The following is a 9,476-nucleotide window of genomic DNA, read 5'->3' as shown; positions in this document are numbered from 1 at the left end:
AAAGACATCCCAGATTGTACTTCAAATTTGAGGCCTTTTACTTAGTATTTTAATTAGTGATGCACCGATCATACCTGATTCAGAATTCAGATTTTCTTGTCTTTTTTTTTTTTTTTTTTTTTTTAACTAGCAAACTGGATTCTGATACTGATACTGATTTTTAAGCAAATATATTTATTGGCTATTTGCTTTATAACAAACAAACTGGCTTTAAACAAAAATATCTAGCCATTTGAAATTAGAGGCAACCACTGCATTTTAATCATGATCTGCACGGGCAGTTGTTTTTTATTTGATTTAGATAAATTTCAGGATTTAAAACAAAAACAGAATGGTCTGACTTTAGGCGTTATTTATTTATTTGCTACAGAGAGCGAGAGAGAGAGAAAGAGAGAGAGAGCGAGAGAGAGAGAGAGAGAGCGAGAGAGCGAGAGAGAGAGAGAAAGAGAGCGAGAGAGAGAGAAAGAGAGCGAGAGAGAGAAAGAGAGAGAGAGCGCAAGAGAGAGAGAGAAAGAGAGCGAGAGAGAGAGAAAGAGAGAGAGAGAGAGAACATTAAAAGCATGTCAACATATTCTGTTACACCAAATACACAAAATAATTATCTTTAAAAAAGCATCATATGATCCCTTTAAGTAGCCCGATTCTGCGGGAAAACCGCGGACTTGGCAACACTGCTTATGAACCGACCGCAATAGCGTTTCCTTGGTTACCGCTGTAAACAAAGCAGAGCCGCGCTTTATACGGAGAAGAAAATGCCATTGCCGTCGAAACTTTTCTCAAGACAGTTCCCTTCAGTGATGCATTAATATAACCCCATAAATGTAATGCATTTTTGTACTTATTTTACTGTTTTTTTCGGGATCTACTGGGACAGTTATAAAGATCTACCAGTCGATCGCGATCGACGGGTTGGCGACCACTGATTTACAGTAACCTTGTGAACGAACCGATTCACTAATATTAATCTGACCTCCAACGCTACATGAGAGGACATGATTAAGGAAGTATCGAATCACTCAAATGAATTGGACTTTTCAACGCTACAAATGAGAGAGGGGGACCATTTAGGACGAATTGAGTCACTAAAAATATTCGGTTTTACATGGCTACCTATATGAGAACGGTAAATATAGGATGAATCGAATTAAAAAGAAGAAAAATAAATCAAAAAGAAGGATGAACCGAGAATGAACTTTCGACGCTAGGCATTATATATTCGAGAGAGGAGTTCAGATAAGCGTGTTTGTTTCTTTTGCTCCGATATTAAAGGGGTCATATGATGCTTTTTTAAAGATCATTATTTCTCTCTCTCGCGCTCTCTCTTGCTCTCTCTCTCTCGCGCTCTCTCTCGCTCTCTCTCACGCTCTCTCTCGCTCTCTCTCTCTTTCTCTCTCTCCTCAACTCTTTCTCTCGCTCTCTCTCTCTTTCTTTCTCTCGCTCAACAGGATGCGCAAAACTCAGCATTTGAACAGTCAATAGCAAATACTTAAACTAATAACAAAACAGTAGCTGATTCAGAAGCGCCAGATTGTCATAGCAAAGTCAGAATTACCTCCTCTCCTAGGTTCACGAAACGGTCGTCCATAAAATGCATTGCTGTTCTGTTGTGTCACTTGTAACACTCCAAAGAGAAAGGAAAACTTGAAATCGCATCATATGACCCCTTTAAAACGGAGTTTGCTTGTTCTACACAACTGTATTGGTCGGAAAACGTAGTTTGTTCCTATAAAATCTTTACTACTATGAAAATGTCATGCTACTAATCTAGTTACAGTAAGTTAGGCGCCTTCACACCGCCAGGGACTCATTCGATCAGGGATTAATTCTATCTAACGAATTCCGTCTCTAGCAGTGTGGAAAAGGTTAGTAGCTCCGCTACTTTTTTAGTTAGTTAGGTATACTCGGACACTGCTTTCCTCTCCTCTCTTTTCCCTGTAGAGAGTTTGATGGTCACTTTTAACCCAAAGTGTCATGTATTCTCTGCATGCAGCAAATTAACAAAACAAACATGGTTTAATCCAAAGTCAAAACAAAAAAAATATAAACCTAAAAAGAGGATTATAGGAGACTGAAGGTCTTGACTCAGGCATCCCTCTCACATATATAATGCTTGTTCACAACTGAAGACTCAGTCAGAGCTGATTAATATTGTGGAATTTAAAGTCATTTACCATTCATACATGAGATCAACCCATAGTTGTTTACCAATAATCTCAAACAAATTTGTCCAAACCCCCTGCAGAGGCAAACACACACATACATCTGCAGCACCCCGCCAAATGTTTAGTGCTTTTCCATGGATGAGAAAAAAGGGTGATTAGTTCTTTTAAATAAATATTAGTTTTTTTTCTCTTGGTGAGACAGCAGTTTGTTTAGTGAGGAAAGAGAATAGCTGAAAAGTCTTTCTCTAAACATGTCGTGTTGGCCTTGACAGTAAATGCACTTCATTGCTGCTAGTTCAGACTCAGAGCACAATCTTTGGGAAGACAGTGAATTGATTCAAGAATGATTTTTAGAAATTCAGAAACATTTGATCCGATTCACAATGAAATTTGATCAAATTCTTTTCAATTTTACTTAATGACTCGATTCAGTATTTTTAGGTGCATTGTTAAAACAAGAGTCACTTCATGAGCATTTTACGGTTTCTTGTGAGAAAAACTTAAACTTTCATCATAGCATATACAAACAGGAACTTAAAGGTCTTCACAGGAACCCATCAAAATAAAAGTTTGGTTTAACTTGAAGAAACTGTGACGGAGGTATATTATTATTAAAACATTATTTTTAAGGAATATTTACCAGAAAAAATATTTACCAGAATTGATTATTTGATTATTAAAATGTAATGAAACCATTAAAAATGTATCCAGAAAATTAATGGAAAACACAGAATTTGGTCAAAAAAAACCTAAAACTAAATTTGTTTCGTTTTTTATTTACATTTATTTCATTGAAATTTAATGTATTTCATTGGGCATTAAAAAAGTAATTTTTGTAAATTTTTTAATAAATTGCTGTTACGTTGTGGACTTTTTGTGGTTTTGATTAAGTTTACATGTTTTTTTGATTAATAAAATTTAATTTAACCATTAAAACAGAGTCTGGAGAAATGAAAAGGGAAAAAATGGAAGTTTGAAAAAAAAAAAATGGAATTTGGGAAAAAATGAAATGGATTTTATAGGGTCCTATTATATATATTAAGCATTATTCAGTGTTGTCAGGACAGCATGAAAAGTCACATAATATTTGGCAATTGTCTCAAAAAGTTGAGACAAATTGGTGCCATGAGCAAAGATGGCAAATTTCAAATTGTGTACTTCTGGGTGATTAGATCATGTATTACAGACGTTCTTTATGCCAGATGCCAATTTGGCACACATGAAAGTCACTTTTCAGGTGAGTTGAATTTAACAAAGCAAAGCCAGTAGGAGTCCATTTATCCTTAAAACAGCTACACTCCAGAGGGCTTTAGACATCTATGTAATATCGTTCCTCCAACATTTAGTTGAAAAGATGAATCTGCTGTATTAACCCTGCCACTGAGTCTATTGACGAAATCCATTTGTGACTATGAGCAAAATATTGTAATCTATCTCTGCTCGCTTGGCTGACTCAGAATGTTCTAAGCCTTCAATAGATGACTCTAAATCTAGCTTCTTTGTCCAACCATTTAGCTGCACAGCTTGCTTATTAAATGTGTCGCTGTAGGCAGTTGTGAGACTACAGAAAAGCCTGAACAAAAGAGCCATATTCACCCCACAATATTTTCCTCTTCTTCTCCAATTGGCTCACCAGGGGGAAGGTGAAAGCCACTTAAATGGCACATTTCATCGATTTGAACTGTCGCATGAGATCCTCTATTTTCTGTGACCGTCATTTTAGACCACTGATAAGGCTGACTACTGGTGCTGAGTGCACAACGAATAAAGCCACTGCCGTCTGAATACAACATACTCACTGATAAACACCTATATACACACATTTATACACATGAATACACAATATAAATAGTTCATGAAAGTGCAAGGTTCTTTTATTCATCTTGTGTGAGAGCTGAAGGACTTTCAATCTTGTCAATCAGCTGTGTTAAGCACTGCGATCTATAAGTGATGAATGATGGAATTATTTTCTGTCATATATTTATACAATTTTGCTTTTAAAAATGTATACATGTTTAATTCATTAAATTCGTTTTTTTTTATTGATCTGAATATTATTTGCAATAATCATATACAACAATTTTCATAATGAGTAAAAAGTCAAAGGTCATGTGTCGAATATAAAATACAATTATTCATATCTATAAAAAGTTAAATCAGGTTTAGTTACAATATACACAAGTAATTAATTGTAAGATCATAGTTTATTTGATTAGTGTGATTGTTAAATATTATACATAAACTTCTTTCTCTGTCTATTTGTCTTCCTCTTCTCAACATAATTTTTTATCCATGATGTCGAACTAGATGATGAACTTCTGCTAAGTCGTATTTCAGTCGTACCCAACATCGTTGTCTTTCTGTCTTTTTCACATGCAACAACATTCTTATCCTCCCCTGCATGGGTCCGAGACAGCATTGATAGCAGATGTTTCTATTTTTTAACCATCAAAAAACTTGACAAAGAAGTTGCAGACAGAATGCCATCCCTCTCCGCAGTAGCTCACAGCGGGCTCCATGTCTGAGAATCCATCATTCATTACTTCTCCGAAGCCCTCATCCTCTTCTTTCTTCACCTCCTCTTCCTTCTCTTTCTGTACTTCTTTTTCTTTCCTTGCAGGTGCCTCCGTTTTCTGTTTGCTCTCTTCTAGCATTCCCTTGCTCGTGTGCGTGGTGGTCTCTTCTCCGCTTCTCTCCGTGAGTTTCATGTGAGATGCGCTGGGCGCTTTTTTACATAGGCGTGTTTTCAGGACTTTCACCCCCTCGCAAGCGTTCTTTCGTTTCTTCAGTTTGCTCACCACTTGTTTCCAGTACTGGGAGGACTGAGTGCTGTAGACGGAGCATTCCTGAGGTTTTCCAGCAAACTGGCATGTGTAGTGAGGTCCGAGCCCCTCCTGACTTGGGGCGGTGCAGCTCACCTGGAGCAGGATGTTAGCTCCTCTCTCTAGCGTCTCCCAGGTGCAGCGGTGCCCATCCTTAGTGCTTAGTTGACCTGACCCCAGCGAGGGATTTACTGCCATACTCTCTGATCCAGTCACTGCATCTGATGGCTGCTTGGACTTTTTTTTTGCCTCAGAGAATGACAGGACGAGGAAGAGGAGGGAAAAGATGAAGAGTAGACTCCGCCCTCGCATGGCTGCGTGAATGCAAGTTAAAGAATGGGAGAAATCTCTGGTTTAGGGTACACACAGCACCCTCAGAATGGAAACAAAATCACAGCACCTGCAAAACACAGAGAAAAAAATGATGCAGGGTTATTATAGTTAACTAAAACTAAATCCATAAATACATTTGTTACTTGAAATAAAACAAATAAAAAAACTAAACTTTTTTTTTACTTTGAGATAACATTTCTCATTTTCATTTAGTTACACTGTACTAAAATAACTAATAAAAATAAAAATGAAATAAAAATGAGCAAAAACAATACAGGCATATTTAAATAAATAGATCAAATAAAAAAAACTTATTAAAAAATAATAACTTATTCAAAATATTAGTAAAAATGATAATAGTATCATACTTTTATAATTATAAGAGTATGATACTAATACAATAACACTGACATGAGTCTTCAAATGTTTTAAAAAATTATAATTTTTTTGTTTAACAATGGCCTGATGATGCACCAAATCACATCCCACCATCGTCATCCTCATAAACAAAACTAGCACAGATATGATGTGTTTCCCCTCCTTTTATGCCACTCAAGAACCTGCATTTAAAAAACAGCTGAAAAATTACATATTCTCGTTTCTCTCAGTGCTGTTTTACTTACCGAGCTGAGTGTTCCTTCGGGACTGTGGGTTAGAGAGGCTTGTGGAAGGATAAGAAAGCAGGGGGGAGAAATTAAGGATAGAATCGAGGGATAAAGAAAGGGGGGGGGGGCTGGATGGGGGATGCTTTTTGGGGGCATCAATAGGGTATCCAAACCTCCCAAATCTGGCACCTCCCTCCTCGTCTGAAGACAAATGGACACCCCTCACCCCATCCCTTCTCTCCACTTCTTTGTCTCCTTTCACTAAATCTTTCGGTTTCTCTCTCGCCTATCCTCATTTCCTGAGCACTTGGTGTCTTACGACATGAATAAATAGAAAAATATTTTTTTGTCTGACTAAATAAACAAAAATAATTGGAACCATTTCAAAACTGCTAATTACTTTAATGTTAAATGGCATCAAACAACATTTCCTTGTTGTTTGGGCATGTTTCTTTTCAAATGTACTTATCCTTGGATCAGCAAGCACCCTAAAGTTCCGTAAGGGGGACTTTTTTTTTCTTTCTTTTTTTTTTTTGTTAACATTTTTCCAGTTAAAAGCTGTAGACTTGAAAAACTCTTATGTGTTTGCCTGTGATTTTGTGTTTGTGTTTATAGTCTGAAAGAGTTTGTGTGTGTGTGTGTGTGTGTGTGTGTGTGTGTGTGTGTGTTTGCTATTTGCATTTGCGTCCATGCTTACGTATATGTTAACACTTTCTAATCCTAAACCATCCCTGTGGCCGAGTCGTGCTCTGCTCTTTTTCCGCTCAGTTAATTCAGATTCTTGATAGTCAGTTGTGTCTCCATACCAACCGAACCCCAGCTGCTGACCCACAGCAGACACTGGTAAGGTCATACATGGCTGTTGTCTTGCTCAGGTGTGAGTGAGTGAGTGTGAGAGAGAGAGTGTGTGTGTGAGAGAGAGAGTGTGTGTGAAAGAGAGTGTGTGTGTGTGTGTGTGTGTGTGTGTGTGTGTGTGTGTGTTTGCTATTTGCATTTGCGTCCATGCTTACGTATATGTTAACACTTTCTAATCCTAAACCATCCCTGTGGCCGAGTCGTGCTCTGCTCTTTTTCCGCTCAGTTAATTCAGATTCTTGATAGTCAGTTGTGTCTCCATACCAACCGAACCCCAGCTGCTGACCCACAGCAGACACTGGTAAGGTCATACATGGCTGTTGTCTTGCTCAGGGCCTCACAGGCAGTTTGGATTCATTCTAAACCCTGAATGTGCTTTTGGGAATTACGTGTTGAACTGTGATGGACATATGAGCAGCTATGAGCAGCTATGAGCAGCTATGAGCATCTCATGAGTGAGGAGCTTGCGGGAATCAAATTAACTAATAGAGTCTGCTTCTACTCACTGCATTAAAGTTACAAGTTTTTTGCTGTTCTTGTTGTCTTTTGTGTTTTCTGCATCTACATCATGTTTTTGCTATCTGCATTTGCTTTCTATTTATCTAGTGAGCCACTGAGAAAAAAGCAACAATTTGGGTATTAAATATGGCCCTGAGATGCTCTGCATAGTTCTTCATTTTGAAGATGAATTAAATGGTTTGAATTTACCATGAGAAGAATGTGTGGCATGTGTGAGGGTTTTCAGCTCAAAGACTGTGTTCTTGTTAAGATTCAGAAAGAATCTCTGCAGTGGATTCTCATCAGATCACAGCAGCAACATCTCCCTCTGCTGGTGGTGGAGATGTGTTTGGATTTAGGCTTCTACAGGAGTTATCTGCCTTATTTTGCAATGGAAGTAAGCTATTTTTTGAATATATGTACATAACTAGAAGAATAACAAAGTTCAGGAAACAGTAAACCTGTTGGTGCTACAAACCAGAGTGATTATGATAATAAAATAAGTGTGATTATGATATGATAAAAGATACTAGTTTGCAATAAAAAGCAGCAAAATATAATCTTTTGTACAGGTAAAATAAGCCATTGACACCGGAATCCTACCATACCATATTCAAATTACAAATGTCAACACCTGCTCTTACGTTAAAATAAGGTGGATTTAGGGGACCACTGGCTGAAAATGTCCTAAATATGATAAAACCTCATAATAATAATAATAATACATTTTTATTATTTAATTATAATATTAATTACAATATACATTATTATATAGTGATAATATATTGATTTACTTGATTGATGTGTATTAAAATAAAGATATGTAGTTTTAGTTATGTATAGTTTTTTAAATATGTATTAGGCCACTTATAACATTCAAAAACCCTCTCTTTATAACCCTATAATATAACCCTCTCTTTATACATTATAGTCAACAGAAATCAATTCGATCTGATAGCTGATCATGGTGACCACATTCATAGGGTGATCGTTTGTTCATTTACATAGCATAGGATGGTTGAAGAAATCTGAATTCCATGAATTCAGATCTCGTTTGATGGGCCTGCAGCTGTCCAGAGTGCCTTGGCCTCCGTCTGATTCACAATTAGATTCTCCCCCGTCATTAGCAGCCCGCAAGGTCGACACGGGGTGCATCTCGCCTGCTCAGTAATCACCGTCGATGGTGCTGGATGGCCACTGTGCTCGCTGATTGCAGAACTGCTCGGAAGATAAACCGGGACTGGGTGTTGAAGAAATGCCATTCCTCATCAAGGACTCATGTAGTGTCATCAGCCGCTCGCTGAAGAAGATAATCTCGCATATCATCAGTCGTTAGGGGAGAATAACAGACGCAAGGACTTCTGCATTACATGAGAGAGGAGAAAAGTGTCTGAATGTCATTAAAATGAAAAAGGCAGAGTGGCTGGATTGCGACTTTGAGTGATGTGTCTGTTGACAGGTGCTGGGAGCACTTCACTCATCTTACACTCATGCCGCATGGGAACCTCTCAATGACTGTAGCCAATACGTTGTGCTGCCACAACATAATGTTTCTGATCTGACCACAAATAGTGCTTTCGTTGTAGCAGTGTGGGGTACAAGAAAATGTAATTTTCATGCTTCCAAAGTGGCTCTTTTTACAGGAAGCTTTTTGCCCCTAAATAGTGTTTTTTCACTTAGCCTATTCATTCAAAAACAATTGAATTAGTCCCCTTCAATGAAGCTGAAAATCATAAGTCTTTGGTCTCAAAATATATGTTGACGTTTCAAGGATTCCAATTATAAGTTTGCGTCATTTTAGTCTTGTTGTACTATAATGCATTCATGTTGAAACAGTCATATTAAATAATAATTTATAATAAAAAAACAAAAAAAAACAAAAACAAAACAGCAAACTTCAACGGGGCCTTGAAATAACACAAAACAAAGTTTAAAAATATAAGAAAACATTTTAAAATTGATTGTAATTTCTAGACCTGAAAAAGTCATGTAAAGTAGTAAAATCGTAAAAGCTCAGAAAAAAAAAAAAAAAATTCTGGAAAATATTTTATGTAGAAATTGTGAGCACAAAATCAGGGTTCCCGCGGATCCTTAAAAAGTCTTAAATTTAGTTGTATCAAATTTAAGGCCATAAAACGTCTTAAATTATACAAAAAAAGTCTTAAAGTCACCATGAAATCAAAATGGAAGTTTTTTTGGCT

At 37.1% G+C, this 9,476-nt stretch overlaps 1 protein-coding gene across 1 annotated transcript; it reads right to left on the bottom strand.

The window, feature by feature from the left end:
* Positions 1 to 4,380: 4,380 nt before the first annotated feature.
* Positions 4,381 to 5,998, bottom strand: LOC107670881 (fibroblast growth factor-binding protein 1-like). The gene is made up of 2 exons (XM_016463680.1): positions 5,941 to 5,998; positions 4,381 to 5,384 (listed from the first exon to the last, which is right to left on the bottom strand). The coding sequence occupies exon 2, from the start codon at positions 5,294 to 5,296 to the stop codon at positions 4,604 to 4,606; it is 693 nt and encodes a 230-aa protein (XP_016319166.1). The 5' UTR covers positions 5,297 to 5,384; positions 5,941 to 5,998; the 3' UTR covers positions 4,381 to 4,603.
* Between the last annotated feature and the right edge of the window lie 3,478 nt (positions 5,999 to 9,476).

This window comes from Sinocyclocheilus anshuiensis, unplaced genomic scaffold, assembly GCF_001515605.1.
Source record: "Sinocyclocheilus anshuiensis isolate Anshui unplaced genomic scaffold, SAMN03320099.WGS_v1.1 scaffold784, whole genome shotgun sequence".
NCBI lineage: Eukaryota > Metazoa > Chordata > Actinopteri > Cypriniformes > Cyprinidae > Sinocyclocheilus > Sinocyclocheilus anshuiensis.
This window is presented reverse-complemented; position numbering and strand designations above follow the sequence as displayed.

What these genes read in the sequence shown, in the direction of transcription:
- LOC107670881 (XM_016463680.1), bottom strand. Translation starts at nt 5,296, where the DNA reads ATGCGAGGGCGGAGTCTACTCTTCATCTTTTCCCTCCTCTTCCTCGTC.